The sequence below is a fragment of the Ziziphus jujuba genome, chromosome 11 (genome assembly GCF_031755915.1).
Source record: "Ziziphus jujuba cultivar Dongzao chromosome 11, ASM3175591v1".
In the NCBI taxonomy this organism is placed as follows: Eukaryota; Viridiplantae; Streptophyta; class Magnoliopsida; order Rosales; family Rhamnaceae; genus Ziziphus; species Ziziphus jujuba.
In genome coordinates this window covers 25,511,708-25,536,432 of record NC_083389.1, presented here as the reverse complement: position 1 = coordinate 25,536,432, position 24,725 = coordinate 25,511,708, and the positions used below count along the sequence as shown (strand labels likewise).

Below are 24,725 nucleotides of genomic sequence, written 5' to 3'. Positions count from 1 at the left end.
AATCATAGTTGGTGGTACCATCACTGTTTCCATCGCTATTCCAAAACCGTACATGAGATTCTCACCTCATACAGCTCCTTAAGGGCCATAAAAAAAATCTAAGGATTGAGTCCTTTTATCTTCCGAGGCTTGGTTATACGATAGCTAAGATTCAAATATATCATACAGTCCAAAATTAGACCAATTGAATTCTGTCTATTATGTTTTAATAAATTTTTTTTAAAAAAATATTAGTATAATTAATAATAAAGAATTCAATTTATTATTAATTTAATATATTAATAAATTGAATTAATAATAAATAAATAAAATACTTTTGAATTGATCTCATCCTTTTTTTAAAAATTTTCATAATCATTTAAATTTTTCCTTGTCGAGTAATAACTTGATTCTCAATAAAATACTCCTTGTAAAAAAAATCAATCACCCATCGTTTTCACTTATGAAAAAGAATTGTATATTACATTAATTCATGAATTATAACATGAATTGTATCGATATAAATATGGATATAAGAAAAAAAAAATAATGAAGATCTTGTTTATTCTTTTGTATTCCTTTCTTTTTTTTGTTCCTATTCTTCTTTCTATTTCTGAAAAAAAGGGGCTTACAAAATCAAAAAAAAGGATTATTTTGTTCCCAATAGTCATTTATTGAATTGGCGGATAGGAGCATACTCTGGATCGGAATTGTGGGGAGTACTGCCTTATAACTTCTACAAATTTAAAGCCCCAATTACTGTTCTTTGTATATTATGTAGAAATGTCTACTTTTGGATTATTTATAGGATCTATATTACTAATCCTTTGCGTATCTTGGTGTTTCTATCTATCCACTCATTTTTGTTCAATGGCCTTTTCTTTTATGGTAATACATGTATAAAAATACATGCAAACGATAGTGAAAACTCAATACAGTTGATCTTTTAAGCCCGCTTCAAGTCAGGATGACTAATCAACCAATTTTAGGGTAAACGGTATCTTCTGCTTCTATTTATTTCCACTCAACTCTCTAACTCTTATACATAGAAAATGAGACTCAATATCTTTATTGTGAATTTATATAGAAGCTGTTCTCTTTCACTCATCCAACTATCTAATTTAGTTCATCAATCCGATTAATGAATAAAAAAATGAAGATATCTACTCAATTCATACTACCCCTTTCCTAAAAAGAAAAGAATAGAGGAAGGAATAGAGAAAAATTTATGTCTCACCGAATCACACATAGAGATATTGATAACACACATAAATTTAATGGTATTTCATAACTAATTGATTGAGCAGGAACTCGTAGACTACCTCAAAAGGGATATTTATTATTTAACCTGTATTCTGACATAAGAAGTCTAATGGGAGCAATACTGGAAATGGCAATCCATAAAAAAAACACCAATATTGAGATATGCTAAAACAAGGTGATAGCTAAAAGGAACTACTGAATAGCTTACTAAAATTGATATGACTGCTATGGATGGTCCGATACTGAATAAACGAGTATCTCCTCTCGATGGAAGAAGATTTTCTTTGAAAAGAAGTTTTGTCCCATCTGCTAGAGCTTGAAGAACTCCTAAAGGGCCGGAGTATTCAGGTCCAATATGTTGCTGCAATCCTATGGATATTTCTCTTTCTCACCATACAATTACCAGTACGCCTATTGTGATTCCCAATACAAGAGTAAATATAGGAATAAAGGCCCATATAATTTCGTAGACCTCTTTAAAAAACTCTAATCCAGAAAAAGAATTTATATCTTGTACTTCTATCGTATCAATTATCATTTCAACAATCAACTTCTCCCATAATGATATCTATGCTACCTAGTATCATCATAATATCAGCCAATTTCATTCTTTTAACTAACTAAGGAAGAATTTGCAAATTAATAAAACCTGGTAGGTTATCAGGATTATTAGTATCTTTGGTATTAGTTTGTAGGTTATAAGTAAAAATAACTACACGTTTGGATTTTTGTGAACGAAACTCATACTCCGTTGCCACCCCCTCTACGCTTTCTCCCTCCTGTTGTTCCAAATCATTAATTAATTTGTACGACCATCGAGGAACTTTTTACTGATTTCTTGTATTTCGATAGGTTTTTTTCTAATTTTTTTACCATTAGGGTCTCTTATAACTACATCAAATAGAAATTTATAATTTTTTTTGTTATCTTCTGAATCAATTTTTATTTGTTCTTCTTCAGGAAGTAAAGAAAACTCTTTAAAATTTAAACTTGATGGTGGTTTTTCAATAAGTTCATTGATTAAGTTCAACAAATATAAAATTTTTGTTGTTAATGGTTTTTTATCAAATGGATTTTTTATCTGTTCAAATTTTAGGTAATTAAAAATAAGAAGGATGCTATGAATGTTATTTATCCAAAAACCCTCTATGTTAATGTTATTTTTTTTGGAAGTTTTATTTAGGATTGCAGCTGAAAAAAAAAAAATTTTGATTCGTCCTCGATAGGGGCCATTCAAGAAAGGATCATATATTTTAGGTAAGTATTCGTTTTAGGGATTATCATTACAAAATCTAGTCTCCTTTTCGAGTATATCCCAAGCAAAAAATATCCTTTCTAAAGTTTTGTCTAGAGCTTTAACTCTATTTATAAATTTTTTATTTAGCTCTTTTATTTTTTATTCATTGCTATAACTCTAATTATTATATAATTCAACAGAAGAGGGTTTATCTGCTATACACAGATATATCTTTCTTTGTATCATTTCCAAAAAAGTTGACAAACTTGGCGGATATGTAAAAGATATTCTTTCTTTTCTGTCACTTTGACATATATAAAAAAATATTGTGACATTTCTTTTCTTATAGCATTTTCAAATTGATTGTTTTTTATATACCGGAATGGCCTATTCCATCATTTATAGTAAAAAAAGAATATTAACAAGAGGTTTTTAAACCTAGAGTAGATCTTTTCTTTCTATAAATATTTCTAACTTCGAATTTTCTTGATTTTCATCCACATCCATATAATAAGTTTTATAAACGGGTCTAGTTTTATAGTGTGTCTCTTTAAAGTGGAATTCATCCTTTGTTTTTTTCCTTTCCATTCACTCGTATATCTTCCATTTCATCGATTTTGTCCGGATCCTCCTTTTCTTTGAGAAGGATCCTCTTCGGTGGATCTCTCTTGTTCCTGTTTAGTCACAGATAATAAATAAGAGAATACTAAAGATTCGAGCTATAGGATTTTTCCATTCTGACACAAGGTACTTATTAGATATAATAAGTACATTAGATCTAATAGAATTATTTTACTGTATCCAGACTAATACCAATCCAACCCATTTCATGAATAAAATATGACCAATTAATCAACCAACAAAACTACTTGTTACAAATAACATCTTGTTGTTGCATCGAAACATATAAATGTTTGGTACCGCTCTCGCGGCCCGCACCGAAACAGTGCTTTACCCCTAGATGTCCAGTCAATTACTGCTCTTCAACGCATTTTTGGGAGAAGCAGCTAACTCTGGGTTCAATTGGCATTTCACCCCTAATCATAACTCATCTGCTGATTCTTCAACATCAGTCAGTTCGGACCTCCACTTAGTTTCACCCAAGCTTCATCCTGGTCATGGATAGATCATGATTGGGATTGCGGACCCCAAGCTATGGAATTTGGGCGTGGCTCTTTTGTCGAAATGGAACGACCTTACTCTTTCTTTTTTCTTTCTTTTTATTTATCATTAATGGTGGATAAATTAAATATAGTATGTCTGGCCCGAAGCCTAAATCGGCATATTTTTTTGTTTTACGCCCCATAATTCTTCCTCAGCCAGTTTGGGGCAGAATAGTGGAGAAAGTATTAGTATTAGTAGCATAGCAAAAATGCATTCCTCATCATTAATATGTTTGCTCGTGGTAATTATGGCCTCCCGGGTGAATCGATGACAGCATCTTTGATGCACTTGCTAGTACATCTGAGAATGCTTAAGTGGATAGTTGTAAATAGCCCCAAATTATGGAATAAAGGATTATCCCGGACCTATGCCAAGGTATTGACAGCGATTCTCAAATACCCCGAAATAGAATGTGATACAATGAGATAGAATGCAATAGAAACAATCATTCCAAATTCTTTAATTCGGAATGAATCAAATCTCCCCAGGTAAGATTCTAACCTGCAACCAATCAGTTAACAGCTGGCCGCTCTACCACTGAGCTATTGAGGAACAATACGAGATTAGATCTCATAGAGTTCAATTCTCGTTCTCAACCCACGACTAATATGAGCTTGAAGTTTCCTTTGTAACTCCCGGAACTTCTTCATAGTGGCTCCGTTCCATGCCACATTTCATAAAGAACCCAAAAGTGGCTCTATTTCATTATATCCCATCCATCTCCATTCATTTAATATCCCTTTGGTGTCTTTGAGATAAGAGATGTCATTTATAGTCTATCTTTTTCTATTTCTATATATATGTATATGGAAAGTTTAAAAATCATAACATAATAATCCAGAAATTGCAATAGAAAAGAAAAAAGGGAGGTTTGTGATGATTTTTAAATCTTTTATACTAGGTAATCTAGTATCCTTATGCATGAAGATAATCAATTCGGTCGTTGTGGTTACACTCTATTATGGATTTCTGACCACATTCTCCATAGGGCCCTCTTATCTCTTCCTTCTCCAAGCTCTCGTTATGGAAGAAGGAATCGAGAAGAAAGTATTAGCAACAACCAATTTTATCATGGGGCAGCTCATGATGTTCATATCGATCTATTATGTGCCTCTGCATCTAGCATTGAGTAGACCTCGTACAATAATTGTCCTAGCTCTACCGTATCTTTTATTTCATGTCTTATGGAACAATCACAAACACTTTTTTAATTATGGATCTACTAACAGAAATTCAATGCGTAATCTTAGCATTCAAAGTGTATTCCTGAATAATCTAATTTTCAACTATTCAACCATTTCATTTTACCAAGTTCAATGTTAGTCAGATTAGTCAACATTTATATGTTTTGATGCAACTGCAAGATGTTATTTGTAACAAGTAGTTTTGTTGGTTGGTTAATTGGTTACATTTTATTCATGAAATGGGTTGGATTGGTATTAGTCTGGATATAGCAAAATAATTTTATTAGATCTAATATGTACCTTGTGTCAGAATTGAGAAATTCTATGGCTCGAATCTTTAGTATTCTCCTCTTTATTACCTCTATCTACTATTTAGACAGAATACCATCACCCATTGTTACTAAGAAACTGAAAGAAACCTCAAAAATGAAAGAAAGGGGGGAAAGTGAGGAAGAAACAGATGTAGAAATAGAAATAACTTCATGAATGAGGGGGACAAAACAGGAACAAGAGAGATCCACTAAAGAAGATCCTTCTCCTTCCCTTTTTTGGGAAGAAAAGGAGGATCTGGACAAAATCGATGAAACGAAAGAGATACGAGTGAATGGAAAGGAAAAAACAAAAGATGAATTCCACTTTAAAGAGACGCTATAGAAATAGATCCATTTATGAAACTTATTATATGGATGTGGATGAAAATCAAGAAAATTCAAAGTTAGAAATATTTACAGAAAAAAAAAAGATCTACATTGGGTTGAAAAACCTCTTGTTAATATTCTTTTTAACTACAAGTTTAATTTTAATCTATAAATTAATTAATTGATTGAGTTAACTTGAGTTAACTTAAGTTGAGTTATGTTTTTTTTTTTTTTTTTGGTTATAAATTTTTTATAAATTAAAAGAAAATACAAAGTAAATTAATAAAAATGTTAATACATAAGATATATAGACTAAGAGATAGGAAGAAATTTGACCACCCCCCACATATTTGATACATTCTCCTATGAAAAAAATCGTAATACCGACACCATTTGTAATTCCATCAATTATTTGTTTATCAAAAAATGAGTTAGTTGAGCCAATCCTCTTATACCTTTAGTTAAGCATATTGCATAAAAAACATCTATGTAACCACAACTATATGACCAATCAGATATCCCAATTAATAGTTTGTCCCAATGAATTTTTCTTCTTTTAGGAATACTTTTAACAAATGAATTAAAGAAATTCAAATTTTGTAAAGAGGAATAAACCGACTTATATAAAAAAGACGCTATATTCCAAAAAAAGCTATACTAAATGAAAAAGTTGCATTTGTAATAAATTCATACAAATCCGTATAAGTATTTGGATTTGGATGTAAAAGGTTTATCTCTAGGTTTAACAATTTTGATAATATATCCAAATCCACAGCTTCTTGATTGAATTGATTAAAGAAAGGAATTCCTATGAATCCAATGAACAAAGTAAATAGTACTAATACAAGCATAGGAAATAGCATAGTATTGCCCGATTCCTGCGGATATTAGAAAGCGTTCTTAGTTCCAAAATGACTAATAGTAAGAAAAAGGCGCATCATGCTTCTTAGATTACTATCAATTCGATATGCCTTTTTAGAAAAAAAAAAAAAGCCCTTTCATTATTATTCATTGTTAATAAAGTTAATAAAGTAACATTTTTTTAATAACTTTTTACCTTTCTTTACCCCATAGAGATATTGAATAGAACGAGCTATTTTTTTTTTCTTTTTCACTGTGAGTTTGAAACTAAAGGTTTAAATGTCCTTCGAAAGTAAGTAAATAGATCCCAAACATATAAAATTCAGACAAGCCAGCTGTGGAACAAGAGATTATTGCAAAAATTGGTGAATATAACCAACTATCAGTAAGAATTTCATCTTTAGACCAAAAACACGCAAAGGGTGGAATACCACACAGAGAAAGTGTACCTAATAAAAATGCAGTTTTTGTAATTGGTACATGTTTTCGTAAACCACATTATTGAATATTTCAAACAAATCCCTAAATTTTTATCTACCCGTTAACCAATAAAAACATAAATTCCTAATAATAACCCAAAATCCCCTACATGATTAGTTACGAATGCCTTTTGACAAGTAGTTGCCGCAATAGGTCTAGTGAACCAAAAACCTATTAATAGATAAGAACACATTCTAACTAATTCCCCCAAAAAATAAATTTGTATCAAATTTGAACTTGTAACTAATCCTAACATTGAAGTATTAGAAAAACTCATATAAGCAAAAAATCTTAAATATCCCTGATCATGGGACATATAATTATCACAATAAATAAGAACCATAATTCCAATAGTAGTGATTAATATTAACTTAAGAGAAGTAAGTGGATCAATTAAATAGCCAAATTCTAAAGAAAAATCATTATTAATTGTCCAAGACAATACAGATAGATAAATAGAACTGTTATTTATTTGTTGAATAAGTATATGGGTGGAAAAAATCATAACTATACTTAACAGTAAAACACTAGGAAAAACCCACATATGGCGAAGATTTTTTATTGCCATTGGAAAAAGTAGAAGTCCTACTCCTATTAACATAGGAGTTGGAAGAGGAATGAAAGGTATGATCCATGAATATTGATATGTATATTCCATAAAAAAGAATCTTTTTATCTTAATTAATTGTTTCTGATTCATCGGCTTTTATTTCTTTTGAAAAGGATCGGTTAATAATAAAAAGTTAAGATATACAAAACTGAAATAGAATTTTCTAGCTTTAATTAGTCTGAATCTTTCTCAACTACCTTAAATATTTCAAATCAAGAGGTTAGAGTCGGTAAAACGATATGATTAAGTTACTAGTGAAAAAGAAATACGTTTTTTATTAAATTATTAAGTCAAATTTTATGAAGATATAAAAACTAAAAATTTAAATTTTTATTACTATTACGTATTACAATAATTTATTTATATATATAGAGCAAGGATAAAAAATTTCACCAAAAATAGTTTTTTATTGTGATATGAAGCATAAATAACCCTAATTTAACTCATAAAATAAAAGTTATTTATTTTAGTTTTAGGTTGATTATTCAGAATCAATAACGAATTTGAACGGATTGATTGTCTTCTATTCCAATAAAAGACATTTGTTGGAAAGGTTATGATAAAGAAACTATGACTCCAACACGTGACCTTATATAAAATTTAAAGAAGAAACTCCTAAAATAGCTTTTACAAAACCATCTATCCTGTATGTTTTCGCAGATTAACTACTAGTCTCATTCTAATTTTTAAAATTTAATTAGATTTACTCATTTATCGAGCTTGACCAATTAAATAAAATGATTAATTAATAGACACAAATTACTGATTTTTTTTTTCAATAAAGATAAGGGTTCGGTTATTAAACATGTCGATGTATTTTATTCCATGTATAAAATTTTGGATGATGAAAAAAAAAACTAGATAGAGATAGAAAGGCATAGGTTTTTTCTTTGTATTTGTTTTTTTCTCATATCGACTCCAGTCAATTCTAGTTCTATTGCATGATAGACTCTATAAATATAGAAGATATCAATTTGAAGGAAGATATAAGAGTACCAATAAAATAAATACAAATCTTTCTTCCAGATGTTGTATCAAATTGTATGGAATAGAAAAAAACAAATAAAAAAAATTTGTATTTAATTTTTAAAAGCCACCATATTGTTTATGTTGCTAGCCATATTTTATGTGATTTTTCTAGATCCATATTTTTATGAATGAAGTACAATCTAGAAAATAAATAGATAAATATTTATAATTAATAGTAAAGAACAATTGTTTTGCACAACCCGAATAAACTACTAGAATTTTTTAATGGCAATTCCAAAAAAGCGCACCTCTATATAAAAAAAAAAGCATTTGGAAAAATATTTGGAAAAGGAAGGGATATTTGGCAGCATTGAAAGCTTTTTCGTTATCGAAATCTCTTTCTACGAGGAATTCAAAAAGTTTTTTTGTGCAACAAATAAATAATCCAAGATTGGGAAAAAGCTGAATTGATTTGACTTGAAAAGTAGTCTAGTTTCAGCTTCTTCTTTTTTTTTTTTAAAGTTGTTTAAATTTTTGTTAGTTTGATTTTTATTTTATATTTTATAAGTTATAAAAATAAAAAAATTGATAATTTATCAAAGTTAAAATAATTAAACTAATAAATGGAATAATTTATATTTTTTAATGGTTTGATCCAATCAATAGTAATATTAATTAAATTGAAGTTGTTTTGCCTTTATAGTCGAATAAGAATTTTGTGTTGACTGAATTTGAAAATCTAAAAACGGTATTCTTTTGCTTGAAAAAAGAGTAAAAGCAAGCACAAGATTTCACCTTTCTTTTTAGTATGTTTTATAATTTTCAAGGTGGGGATTCTTGTTTTCCCCATCGATTTGATAATTCAATAATAACAAAGGTTTGTCTTTTTTATTCTAATATATTTAAAATACTATAGAATATATAAGAGCAGGTATAAGATCTTTTGTCAAAATTAATAGATCATTTGATATAATAGATCATTGAAACTAATTTATTAAGTTTAAAATGTGTCTTGTCACTTTCTAAATTATTATTTTTCTAAGTTCGTATCACCATATGTCCTTAACTTTCACCCTAAATAATAAAAACCTCTTTTACCTTTGTTATGTGATTATAAAAAAATCTGCCGATTTTTTCTTCATGGATAATTTTTTTGTAGATTCATAAAATCCCCTAAATGAGAAATGAATCACTAAAAAATGCACATTATAAAGATAGAGAACATTTTCGAGTTGTATCCATGGATTGAAGTTCGAAATATCTAGGTACAACAGTTCTTGTTTAATCGAGCATAAACTAATAAATTCTAAAAAAAAAAAAACCAATGTTAAGTTAAATAAAACTAACACCCTAATAGTAAATATAATGATATACTGAGAAAAATAAGGATTCTTGTTGAAAGCAACACGTTCAAATCCCTAATTTTGAAATTTTCAAAACGTTTTTTTTAATCATCAATTTTAATGTTTCCTAAAATATATTGCATTGAATTGTTTCCTTTAATCTCGACGATTGAATAAAATTCGGCTATTATGATTTCGAGCAAGCCGCTATGGTGAAATCAATTGACATGCTACTCTTAGGAAGCAGTGCAAGAGCATCTTGGTTTGAGTCCGAGTGGTAGCGTGACATCTTCTAAATGAGTAAGTGCTATAATGAAATCAATTCTCGATTTCCATTCTTATAATTGAGGTACCCTGTTTTTAATTTCAAAAATTCATGATATTTTCAACTTTAGAGCATATATTAACTCATATATCCTTTTTTATCATTTCAATTGTAATTACAATTCATTTAATAACCTTATTAGTCGATGAAATTGTAGGCCTATATGATTCATCATAAAAGGGTATGATAGCTACTTTTTTTATATAACAGGATTATTAGTTACCTGATGGATTTATTTGGGACATTTACCATTAAATAATTTATATGAATCATTAATCTTTCATTCATGAAGTTTTTTCATTATTCATCTGGTTCCCTATTTTAAAAAACAAAAAAACTATTTTAATTTAAACGCAATAACAGCCCTAAGTGCTATTTTTACCCAAGGTTTTGCTACTTCGGGTCTTTTAACTAAAATGCATCAATCCTCAATATTAGTCCTAGCTCTTCAATCCCATTGGTTAATGATGCACGTCAGTATGATAGTATTAGGCTGTGCAGCCCTTTTTTGTGGAGCGTTATTATCAGTAGCTCTTTTAGTCATTACATTTTGAAAATTAATAAGGATTTTTAGTAAAAGCAACAATTTCGTAAATGATCTGCTTTCTTTTGGTGAGATTCAATATGTGAGTGAAAGAAACAATGTTTTACAAACCAATTCGTTTCTTTCTTCTAGGAATTATCACAGATCTCAATTGATTCAACAATTGGATCTTTGGAGCTATCATATTATTGGCCTCGGGTTTATCTTTTTAACCATAGGTATCCTTTCATGAGCGGTGTGGGCTAATGAAGCATGGGGATCATATTGGAATTGGGATCCTAAAGAGACTTGGGCATTTATTACTTGGACCATATTTGTGATTTATTTACATACTCGAACAAATTTTAAAATCAGAAATTCCGTAATTGTGGCATTGATGGGATTTCGTATAATTTGGATCTGCTAATTTGGAGTTAATCTATTAGGAATAGGGTTACATAGTTATGGTTCATTTACATCAGTATCAAGTTGAATTGAAGAAAGGGCTTGACAAATACAAACCTAGGAAAACATAAGCATATATATAAGAAAACTTCGTGTAAGCCATTGAGAAACCTTTGAATCAAGTAATGTAAATGATTCAAAGGTTTCTCAATGGCTTACATATCTGGTTAAAATAGAATTCCAATTCATTTTTTTATTTTAGTTAGTTAAACTTACGAGAAGAAAAAAGAATTTGTTTTTATTTTACAACGAACAGTTTTCTCAATCATAGGATTTGTGTTTGATGTTTTGGTTCGTTTACTAAGGAAAACTATCAATAAAAAAATTAGATAGAATAACTTTGACTTTATCAACTGATAGTGAGAAAACAAAATCTGGATAAATTCCAATAGCTATTACAATTAGCAGTATAGAGAGCGAAACAAATAGCTCTTGTGGCCTATAATAAAAAAAATAACAGTTTGGAGCATTAAAAGCTTGTATCCATAGAACATCTGACATAACATAGATAATGAGTAAATAGGAGTTAATATCATTCCAATTGCCATTACAAAAGTAATTACTATTTTTGTAATTAAAAGATATTTTTGGCTAGTAAGTATTCCAAAAAATACTAACAATTCTACAACAAAACCACTCATGCCTGGTAATGCAAGAGAAGCCATCGATAAGATGCCGAAAGCTATGCATATTTTTGGAATTGCGATAGCCATTCTGACCATTTCCTCTAGATAAACAAGATGTATTCTATCATAACCCGTTCCTGCCAAGAAAAAAAGCGCAGCACCAATAAATCCATGAGAGATTATTTCTAAAATGGCTCCATTGAGTCCTGTATCGTTTATAGAACCAATTCCTATAATTATGAAACCCATATGAGACACAGAGGAATAAGCTATTCTTTTTTTCTTTTTTTTCTAAATTACGTTGCCCTAGAGATGTTGAAGCTGCATAGATTATTTGAATTGTGATACGAACCTAGGACGACCTGCTCCTAAACCCGTATTATATTAGCCCGGATCTTTAATTAAGTTTGAGTTCTAATGGAATGGACCTCAACCCCTAACCAACTTGTGGTTACAAACCTTGGTATAATGTAGACGCCACAATAGGGGATGGAAAACCTATTGATAAGTCAAGCTAAAAAAACCAATTTTCTAATGGTGTTTTAGGTGTTCTCAAAGAACAAAGAGATAATTAATCTCACAAGTATTTTCTTAATCAAATCAAAGTTGTATTCTTATTGAAAAAATAAGCCTTTAAATAGGCTTTGAAAGAAACAAAATAAACCCTAAAAACCCTAGGAAAAACCGGCCACACACATAAAGAAACCTAGTTGGCCGCAACTATACTTCCTTTCCTAATCTAAGTTTGATTAATTAATTCCTTTATGTTAAATTAGGAATTAATTTACAATAAAATAAAAACCTTCCTAAAGTTATTTGTCCATTAAAGAATTAAATAAAAACCCAAAAAGAAATAAAGTCAATTCCAAATTAGGTAACGAGTTGACTTTGACATCTAGGCTGAATTATGTCTTCAACCGAGCTAACTTATGTTCGCCTGATGTCCGAGCTAACTTATGTCTGCCTGATGTCCAAGCTAACTTATGTCTGCCTGATGTCCGAGCTAACTTATGGCCTATCCGAGCTAACTGATGTCTGTCCGAGCTAACTTGTGTCTGGCCGAGCTAACTGATGTCTGTCCGAGCTAAGTTATGTCTGGCCGAGCTAACTGATGTCTATCCGAGCTAAGTTACATCTGATGTCCGAAGTTCGAGACCATATGTCTGAGGCAAGGCTCCGATGTCCGAGGCAAGGGTGTCCGATATAAAATGTCCGATGTATGGGTATCTGATGTATCAGCTTCCACCACTTGGATACTTAAAACATGTCTTTTATCTTCAGGTATGGACAAGCCTTTTTGAGAATGAATTATTCTCTAGATAAAGGCAGCAAGATTATCTTTAAACCTCTTAACTTGAGCCCTAGTGATCGGTCCAGACTTCATTTGTATCTGATCAGTACCCCAGCGAGTTGTCGATGGTGTGAGCTCGTGGCGGGTTCGCATCATTCCCCTCCTCTTGAAAAGGGTTTATCCTCAAATCGAAGTCATCACCTGCAGCAAAAGGAGATAAATCAGTAATATTAAATGCAGCACTCATGTTATACTCACCCGGTAAATCAAGCTTGTAGATATGCTTGTTATTCGGCTCCAAAACTTGAAAAAGTCCATCCATAGGCGGCATAAGCTTTGACTTTCTTTGTTTGGGAAACCTTTCCTTTCGTAAGTGCAACCAAACCAATTCTTCTGGGTCAAACACTATTACAACAAAATCTAGACATACATGCTCATTATGGTAAAAATTACACTTTTTAAAGTTAGCAAACAATATTTCCCAAATTTTCAAATTACCACTAAGTAAAGCTCTCAACAATACAGATAAAGTTATATGCAATAAAGACATCTTTAAATAAGTATCTTTAAAATTCATGGTCAGCAATGATTTCTTATTCATAATTACTTTATTAACATCACCAAAGCTAAGATAAAAATTTATATTTTTCCTTTCTTGTCTTCCTTTTCCTTTCTCACTCACGGCCATCTCACCTTCCTCACTCTCGGCTTTTGCACCAAATTTTCCACTCTTGGTTTTATTAAAATTTTTCCACACAACCTGAGTATTAGAAGACTTACCTTGGACAGCAAGCTCACCTTTTCCCTCTTGATTGGATGGTTGTCCACTTGGAATTTCATTTGGGAAGACATCTCTAAATTCCTTCAAAATAGAAATCATTGAACTTGGCAATTCAAGTTCTTCAAAGTTAGTTTGATCATTAAAAGAATTTTCTTTATAAATCATGACTAGCAAAGGTTTCTTACACTCAATAACCTTATTAATATCCCCTAAACTCAAATAAAAGTTGCTACTTGACCTTTCTTTTCTTTCTTTTTATTTTTCTCTCTCGGATTGGCGCAAACTTTCGGATTTCCCTTCCTTCTCCAAGCTCTCGGGTTTGCCACTTTCTTTCCCCTCTCTTTCGGTTGTTCTTTGATATTTCCACTCAATATAAGTCTTAGAAACCTTACCTTGATCAACAACCTCAATCTTACCTCCTTGAAAGGATGTTGAAGCCATTGGTGCCATAATTGCTTTTTCCTTGAGCTTTTCGGCTTCTCTCCTTTGTTGCATTTTTAATTGGTCTTTGTAAACCTCTTTAACAGATAATGGTTCCAGCTTGACCTTCTTCCCTTTAAACCTGAAAACAATACTATTTTCTTGACCAAAATGAGTAGCATCTTTATCAAATTGCCATGGTCTACCTAATAGTATATGTCCAGCAATCATGGGTACAATATCACATAAAACTACATCCTCATATCTGCCTATATTAAATTTTACTTTGGCTTGTTTATTCACTTTTCTTTCACCACTATCATTAAGCCATTATAATCTATAAGGTTCTGGATGTTTAATAGTTATTAAGCCTAATTTATCAACTACAATGTTACTAATTACATTTGTACAACTTCCACTATCAATAATCATACTACAAATCTTACCTTGAATTTCACATCGGGTGTGGAAGATGTTCTCTCTTTGAATTTCATCCTCATCTTTGTATGCAATAAGCACTCTCCTAAAGAGCAAGTTTAATTCAGCATTGGATGCTTGTAGTGTCTCGGCTTCTTCTTCAAGTTCTTTTTTTTCATGCTCGTCCTCAATTTCAGCTTCATCACTATCGGATTCCAACTCTCTATTATCCTTCAGCACCATGATTCTTTGAGTTTGGCATTGTTTGGCAGTATGTCCTCGACCCTGCACTTAAAGCAAGCAATATCTCTAGCACTTGGAGGCTTAGGATCAGAATTACCTTCAGATTTGTGGGCTTGAACATGGTCGGCTTGATTATCTTTCTTTGGCCGAGTAACACTTCCTTCATCTTGATTCGGTTTTATCTTTGGCTCGAACATTGGATTGTTCTTCCACCTAGTTGAATTCGTCCACTCGCTATATGAAACCCTTCCAAACCGTGAGTTTGTACCCCTCCTCTTGAATTGATTTTCTATTTTTATGGCAACATGAAGCATCTCCTCCAATTTAACATATTGTTGAAGTTCCACTTGGTTGGCTATATCACGATTCAATCCACCCAAAAACCTTGCCATGGTTGCCTCCCTATCCTCATTCATATTTAGCCTCATCATGAGCATCTCCATCTCTTTGTAATAATCCTCCATGGACCTACTTTCTTGAAACAAAGTTTGAAGCCTTTTATGCAGCAACTTATGGTAATGGGATGGCACAAACCTTTTCCTCATGGCTTCTTTCATTTGACGCCATGTCGAGATTAAATCATCACCAACTCTCCTTCTGGTATTTTGCTCATTGGTCCACCATTGGAGTGCATAATGTTCAAACTCCATTGCTGCCAACTTCACCTTCTTACCTTCTGAATAGTTGTGGCAGTAAAAAATCATCTCCATTTTTTCTTCCCATTCCAAATAAGCTTCGGGATCACTTTTACCCATAAAAGATGGGATGCTAACCTTGATATTTCCCAAATCATCATCTGTATCTTCCCTCCTATATCTTTCACAGCCAGCTCTCTCTCGGACAGCAAAGGTTTCATCCATGCCTTCCTCAAAGTCTCCACCGAAATTCTCCTCATCAAATTCCTCTCTTGGTCTCTTGCGACCTCCTCGTCCTCGGCCTCGTCCTCCATGGAATTCTTGCCTATTTCTTGTGTTCGGCATTCCTTGTGAAACTTCTAGCCTTCCCATTCTTTGATTCACATGCTCAACTTGAGCACTAACCCGCTGTATTGGCTCCAAAACAGCTTTCATGTCCACTTGGTCTCCACTCCCGGTAGCTCGGGCATCGCCATGGAATGCTACGGACTCTTCCTCATTGATCCTCAAGGGTGGATCTCCTCTCCTTATTCTTGATTCTGTCATGTTAGTAAAATAATGCAATAGAAATAAAATAAGACCTTACAATTTCACTCTCTTACGTGTTTCACTCAAATGAGGACTCGACACTCGTGTTTGCACACTAGTTTCAGCTTTTACCCTCTTTTATGCTCACACACGCTTGCCTTTTTCCACTCAATGAATTATCTCAAAATTCTAATTAAAACACCCACAAAACAGCAATTAGATCACTAGTATGTTTTAATTAAACTTATCAACAAACAGTAAGCAAAAAGGTAGGCAATACCGAAAGAATCCAGCAAATCCTAATTTTTCGGCTTTCTAGACAAGAAAACACATATTTGGAATTTTTGAAAACTGCACTAGATGGTAGTAGATTATGAGTTCAAGAATAAAATTCCAGGAAAAGAAATTCGAATACGAACAAGAATCAAATTGAACAAAAATATAGAGAAGTGTTGGTTGTTGTTCTTGTAATTCAAGTTTTGTATCAATTCCTTTAACTAATTTTAATCCAAATAATTTAGCACTCAAACTCGATTATCCAGCAGTAAAAATAACTCTCCAGAAACTCCAAATATGGAATAAATAATCAAAAAATCAGCAGTTACAAGAAATTTCCAGCAACAAACTTCAACACCAATTTTCAACAAACCGATATATATATATATACATAGATTTTTATATTCGGCTTTCTTCTTCTTTTTTTTTTTTCTCTTTTTTTTTTTCACTTACTGAATATTAGACACAACTGCAGTAGCAAGAAAAAACAACAAATTTGCAATTCCAACTCCAAAAATTCACCAAACCTGTGACCTCCAAATAAACACAAATGTGCAGTTTTTTTTTTCTTTCTTTTTTTTTTTCATGTTGGAGCAACCACTTTTTTTTTTTTTTTTAAGATGCAGAATGTGTATGATGATAGAAGCAACCTTAACCTAATGCTAAAATTGTAGATTAACACAAAAATAAATAAAGCAAATAAAGATAGATCAAACCTGAACAAAATTTAGCTCCGATACCAAATGATACGAACCTAGGACGACCTGCTCCTAAACCCGTATTATATTAGCCCGGATCTTTAATTAAGTTCAAGTTCTAATGGAATGGACCTCAACCCCTAACCAACCTATGGTTAGAAACCTTGGTATAATGTAGACGCCACAATAGGGAATGGAAAACCTATTGATAAATCAAGCTAAAACAACCAATTCTCTAATGGTGTTTTAGGTGTTCTCAAAGAACAAAGAGATAATTAATCTCACAAGTATTTTCTTAATCAAATCAAAGTTGTATTCTTATTGAAAAAATAAGCCTTTAAATAGGCTTTGAAAGAAACAAAATAAACCCTAAAAACCCTAGGAAAAACCGGCCACACACATAAAGAAACCTAGTTGGCCGCCACTATACTTCCTTTCCTAATCTAATTTTGATTAATTAATTCCTTTATGTTAAATTAGGAATTAATTTACAATAAAATAAAAACCTTCCTAAAGTTATTTGTCCATTAAATAATTAAATAAAAACCCAAAAAGAAATAAAGTCAATCGCAAATTAGGTAACGAGTTGACTTTGACATCTAGGCTGAATTATGTCTTCAACCGAGCTAACTTATATCTGCCTGATGTTCGAGCTAACTTATGTCCGCTTGATGTCCGAGCTAACTTATGTCCGCCTGATGTCCGAGCTAACTTATGGCCTATCCGAGTTAACTGATGTCTGTCCGAGCTAAGTTACATCCGATGTCCGAAGTTCGAGACTAGATGTCTGAGGCAAGGGTGTCCGATATAAAATGTCCGATGTATGGGTATCCGATGTATCAGCTTCCACCACTTGGATACTTAAAACAGGTCTTTTATCTTCAGGTATGGACAAGCCTTTTTGAGAAGGAATTATTCTCTGGATAAAGGCAGCAAGATTATCCTTAAACCTCTTAACTTGAGCCCTAGTGATCGGTCCAGACTTCATTCGTATCGGATCAGTACCCCAGCGAGTTGTCGATGGTGTGAGCTCGGGCGGGTTCGCATCAAATTGTGCCTACTATGATCAACCAAGGAGAAAAGGTAGAATGAGCGTGAGGTAATAATTACATATTTATTCGAAACACTCCATAGGCTCCCATTTTTAATAATATTCCAGCTAGAAGCATACAAGTACTGTAATGTGCCTATCCATGGGTGTCTGGTAACCATGTATGTAAGCATATAATCGATGATTTGACAGCAACAGCAATAAAAAATCCAATATAAAAAATGATTTCCAGTGCTACAAGATACGATTGATTAGCTGATGTTTCAAAATTCAATGTTGGTCCATTAGAACCATATAAAACAATACCTAGAACTCCTATTAATAAATAAATAGAAACTCTTGCAGTGTACAAATTTTGTAGCTGAATACAAACGTTTCTTTCTGCCCCACATGGATAGAAGTAGATAAACTGGAATTAATTCTAACTCCCACATGATGAAAAAAAAGTTAAAGGTCTTGAGAAGAAAATAGTCCTATTTGACCACTATACATTGCTAACATCAAGAAATGGAATAATTGGGAATCTCAAGTAACCGGCCGAGCCACTAAAGTAGCTAAATAGTGATAAATCCTATTAGTAAAATAGGTCCTATAGAAATTCCATCTATTCCCAATCTCCTATAATAAAAAAAAAAAAAATGGATCCATTTATAATTCTCTGTAAGTTGGATTAATGGATCGTCCAATTGGAAATGATACCCAAATGTACAGGTTATTAGAAGGAGTTCTATTATGCATATACAAATAATATACCACCCAGTTACCTTATTCCCTCTATTAGGGAGAAAGAAAATTAAAGAACCTACGGATATTGGCAAAACTACAACTATCGTTAACTAAGAAAAATCATTCGTGGTAAAAACAAGATACACTTGGACCAGAAAAACCCGTGCTCAAAAATATAAAATAAAATATATTATTTTGAGCGCGGGATTTTGTTGGTGAAAAAAATATATATATTCAAGTAAGGTTTTTTGAAATGTATCAATAAGCTAGCCCTATACTTCTAGTTGTTTCATGCCATAAATAAACTCAAATACTAAAGAAATCCATTGGACAGGCGGATTCACATCTTTTACAGCTGACATAGTCCTCTATTCTTGGAGCAGAAGCCATTTGCTTAGCTTTACACCTGTCCCAAGGTATCATCTCTAATACATCCATGGGGCAGGCTCGGACATATTGAGTACATCCTATACACGTATCATAAATCTTTACTGAATGTGACATTGGATCTATAAATTTTTTGAACATTCTAAATTTTCGATCTAGTAAATTTATAAATAAATGATATATTTAGACACCAGATGAATCAATGATTTACCAGAATTTTTTGAATCAATCTACTTCTAGATCGACTCATGTAAAGGAGCCAAGATACTTTGATTTCTTACTTTTTCTCAAACATGATCATACATTATGTATAATACATGCTAATTTGAATTTATGAATATTTAAATTTCTATGATTAATGCTACTTATTCAACAAATTTGATTGATTAATACGAGTTGATTTTCTATTACGATAAATGGATGAAACAATAGCCGGTCCAATAGCTGCTTCAGTGGCTGCAATAGGTATAATAAAAATTGAAAAAATATTGCCATTTAATTGGCGACTATAAAAAAAATCAGAAAATGTTACAAAATTTATATTAACCACATTCAGTATAAGTTCAAGACACATAAGGGCTCTAACCATACTAAGGCTTGTGATCAATCCATAGATACCGATAGAAAATAAGGAGTCACTAAAAACAAATACATGTTCGAGCATCATTGACCAACTCCTTATCAATTAAATTTTGATTTATTTCAATATAATGTGAACAACAATTCAACGGATTCAATTGACTAGAATCTAAAGGTACGGAACAAATAATTAGATTGGTAATATATCTAATAAAAGAATTTATATTTTCAATATAAACAATCTTTAATGAGAGCTGAAGAGTAATAGATGTGATAACACATATTGAAGTTTCATTTGGATTGCTGTTGCTAATTTTATAGATTTACAATTTATTACTAGCGCGCCACAACAATTGCACCTATCAAAGCAGCTAAAAGAATTATCGAAATGAATTCAAAGGGAAGAAAAACAATCTATTGATAAATGAATTCCAATTTGTTGACTATTACTTATCAAATCTTACTCTACAATCTGGTTTGATCTTGTAGTCCAAATAATCCCGTACCATGACGTATCCATAATAGTACTCATTAGTAAAACCAAAATACTTGTACAAACCAGTAAAGTAATCCCATCCCTAACTGTCCAAAGATTAAAATCTTTGTGATATTGTAAACCATTCATGAACATCATAGCAAATCTGATTAAAACATTTATAGCTCCCACGTAAATAAGGAGTTGTGCCGCAGCTACAAAATAAGAGTTTAATAGAATATCGAATAAGGATATATAAACAAGAACAAGTCCCAATGAAAAAGCAAAAAAAATTGAGTTGGTAAATAATACTACTCCTATACCTCCTAATATAAGACCTGATCCCAAAAAGGCTAAAAGAAAATCATGTATTGGTTCAGGCAAATCCATTATATGTAAAAAAAGAGATAAAAATTCGAAATTTTTTTCATCACCTTATTGAGAGCCAACCAGAATTTTTTTTTTTATTTTTATGATTTATAATCAATTCCTAATTGAATGAAATCCTCGGGGATGTGAATTATTGTGGGTACAGTTATTGGACTAATGTCATTCTTTATCTGAGTGAAAGATTTCAAAATAATTATATAGACATTAATTACTCGATTTTCAATCCAAATTAAGACGTGATTATTACCAAGTAACGAATAGTTGGGATTTGTAGGGTATGACGAAACAAAATGAAAGGAACCTTAGTACTTAGTAATTCGAAAATTTTCTTGAATCAAAGGAGTTACTTATTTTTTATTTGAGGCGAATTCAAAATTGTGAGAATTGTATAATCGTCAATTACTGATATTCATAGACGACCTAAAGCAATTTGATTATAATTTAATTCATGACAATCATAAGTAGAAAGTTCATATTCTTCAGTCATAGATAAACAAATTGTTGGACAACACTCAACGCAGTTACCACAAAATATACAGATTCTAAAATCAATACTGTAATTAAGTAACCGTTTCTTGCGAATATTAGTTTCCAATTTCCAATCGACAACGGGTTAATCTATAGGGCACATGTGAACACATACTTCATAAGCAATACATTTATCAATCTCAAAATGGATTCGACTGCGAAAATGCTCCACAGTGATTAATTTTGCATAAGGATATTGAACAGTTTTGCATGGGATAAGGTAATCACAAAACTTTGACCAATGTACCTTGCAACTCGTACTGTTTGTTTACCATAATTCATAAACCCAGTTACCATAGGGAACATATTGTGAATATATGAATAATTTGATGCTTGTTTATTTCTCTTGATTAAGCCAAGTTGTGAATATAGAATATCATATTCCTTCACAATGAAAAGAGTTGGAAAGAAGTGGTTAATAATAGATTACTGAGAGAAATAGGTAAAAGAAATTTCCATCAAAGATTCAACAGCTGGTCCATTCTTAGCCTAGGTAAAGTCCATCTTGTTGCGATAGGAATGAAATAAAACAAATAAGTTTTAGCTAATGTAATAAAGATACCAATTGTCACCCCAAAAACCTCATATTGTTGATTTATTTCAAAAAGCTTCGAAAGAAATATATACGGAATAGAGATATTCCAACCACCCAAGTAAAGAACTATTACAAATAATGATGAAACTAATAGCTTTAGATAGGAAGCAACATAAAATAAACCAAATTTTATCCCCGAATATTCGGTATGATAACCTGCTACTAATTCTTCTTCTGCTTCTGGTAAATCAAAAGGCAATCTCTCACATTCTGCTAGGGAAGAAATTAGAAAAACGATAAACCCTATAGGTTGATGCCACAAATTCTATCCCCAAAAACCATATTTTGATTGCACCTAAACTATATCAACTGTACTTGAACTATTAGATAATCACAGTCGGCGGTACCATCATTGTTTCCATTGCTATTCCAATACTATGCATGAGATTTTCACCTCATATGGCTCCTGAAGGGCCATAAAAAAATATAAGGACCGAGTCCTCTTATCTTGCAATACTTGGTTATACGATAGATAAGATTCAAATCTATAATACGGTCCAACATTAGACCAATTGAATTTTGTCTGTTATGTTTTAATAAATTTTAATTAAAACAATAATAATTAATATAATTAATAGTAATAATTAATAATAAAGAATTCAATTTATTATTAATTTAATAAATTAATCAGTTGAATTAATAATAAATAAATAAAATACTTCTGAATTGATCTCATCCTTTTTCTAAAAATTTCCATAATCATTTAAATTTGAGTAATAACTTGATTCTTCAATAAAATACTCCGTGTAAAAAAAATCAATAACCCATCATTTTCACTTATGAAACAGAAACATTAATTCATGAATTATGACATGAATTGTATCGATATAATCTGGATATAAGAAAAAAAGAATAAAAAATATCTTGTTTATTCTTTTGTATTCCTTTCTTTTTTTCGTTCCTATTCTTCTTTCTGTTTTTGAAAAAAGGAGGCTTACAAAATCAAAAAAAGGGATTATTTGGTTCCCAAAAGTCATTATTTAATCGGCGGATAAGAATCCATAAAAAAACATCGATATTGAGATCCATTAAAACAAGGTGATAGGCAAAAGGAACTACTGAATAGCTTACTAAAATTGGTATGACTGCTATGGATGGTCCGACACTGGATAAATGAGTATCTCCTCTCGATGGAAGAAGATTTTCTTTGAAAAGAAGTTTCGTCCCATCTGCTAGAGCTTGAAGAACTCCTAAAGGGCCAGAGTATTCATGTCCAGTACGTTGCTGCAGTCCTGCAGATATTTCTCTTTCTAACCATACAATTACTAGTACGCCTATTGTGATTCCCAATACAAGAGTAAAAATAGGAATAAAGGCCCATATAATTCCGTAGACCTCTTTTAAAAACTCCAATCTAGAAAAAGAATTGATATCTTGTACTTCTGTCGTATCAATTATCATTTCAACGATCAACTTCTCCTATAATGATATCTATGCTACCTAGTATCATCATAATATAAGCAAATTTCATTCTTTTAACTAATTGAGGAAGAATTTGCAAATTGATAAAACCTGGTGGGTAAATTTTCCATCAACCACCCTGATCCCCTATTAGAAAAATTTCCATTTCTGCTTTTGGGGCTTCGACTCTAACATAAAGTTCTTGTTTCTGTAATTCAAACGTAGGAGAAGGTTTATTACTAATAAATCGATATTCAAAATCATTCCATTTGGGATTCTTTTCTCTATCAAAGTATCGGATTTCTAAATTCTCATATGGCCCTCCTGGAATTCCTTCCAAAGCCTGTTGAATAATTTTTATGGATTCTGTCATTTCACCAATTCGGACTAGATAACGAGCTAACGAATCTCCTTCTTTTTGTTGCTGGACTTCCCAATCAAATTCGTCGTAACACTCATAATGATCAACTTTAGGAAGATCCCATTGTATTCCAGAAGGTCGCAGCATTGGTCATGATAAACCCCAATTTATTACTTCCTCTGTACCAATAATGCCTACTCCTTCAACTCGTTCTAAAGAAATAGGATTTCATGTAATAAGTTTTTGATATTTAATGATTCTCATTAAAAAATAATCGTAAAAATGCAAACATTTATCTATCCAGCCAGCAACTACTCCTCCGATACGAAAATAATTCTGCATCATTCTCATACTGGTGCCAGCTTCGAATAAATCATATATTAATTCTCTTTCTCGGAAAATATAGAAGAAAGGTATATGTGCACCAATATCTACCATAAAAGGGCCAAGCCCTAGCAGATGAGAAGCTATACGACTCAACTCCAACATAATTACTCTGATATAACTGGCTCATTTAGGCACTTGAATATTTTCCAACTGCTCCGGGCCATTTACAGTTATTGCTTCTATGAACAGAGTAGCTAAATAATCCAAACGCGTTACATAAGGCAGATATTGTATAATTGTTTGGTTTTTAGCAATATTGGTTCACAGTCAATAACATCTTCACCATCTAGAGTAACGATGACTCGAAGAACACCATGCATTGATGGGTGGTGGGGACCCATACTTACTACCATGAGGTCGTTTCTTGTAGCTGGTATATTCATAGGTTTTTCCTTGATCGAGTCTTTCATGAATTGCTGAAAACTAAAATAAGTTCATTAAAATTCAATAAATCAGATAATTCAAAATAAACTACTGTTTCAAATTAGAGAGTTTTTGATTCCCAAATATTCAACTGACTAATTAATTCTTATAACATATTTTATTTTTCTTTGACAAATAAGATAGCAGCAAATGGTGTTTTCCCAAAATTTGATGTAGGCCTCTATGAGATAAATAGCTTTTTCTCTACAATTCCAAATGTGAAGAAAGCTTTTGTATCCTATTGGTAAGGCTGTGTATTACAGACTCTACCTTTTCTTCTTGTGAAATAACCTAAATGAATGAATTTTTTACCATAAAATGAAATCTGCCCCCCCCCCCCCGGCCCCATTTTGTTCCTATCTTTTATTTAATGTTAGGTGGTTTTATTGATGAATAATAATAATGCCATTAATTTTAATTTAGTATACACAATACGATAATCTTAATTTTGTTAATAATTCCAAAT

At 31.7% G+C, this 24,725-nt stretch overlaps 1 protein-coding gene and 2 pseudogenes across 1 annotated transcript; 1 reads left to right on the top strand and 2 right to left on the bottom strand.

The window, feature by feature from the left end:
* Positions 1-1,212: 1,212 nt before the first annotated feature.
* On the bottom strand, positions 1,213-24,219 carry LOC125420552 (NAD(P)H-quinone oxidoreductase subunit 1, chloroplastic). Its single transcript, XM_048467195.2, is given in 5 exon segments — positions 1,213-1,386; positions 1,388-1,758; positions 1,820-1,862; positions 23,972-24,093; positions 24,096-24,219. Coding segments are annotated over 5 exon segments (834 nt in total).
* On the top strand, positions 4,565-5,481 carry LOC112493342 (protein TIC 214-like; annotated as a pseudogene).
* Positions 21,479-23,092, bottom strand: LOC125420562 (NAD(P)H-quinone oxidoreductase subunit 1, chloroplastic-like; annotated as a pseudogene).
* Positions 24,220-24,725: the final 506 nt, after the last annotated feature.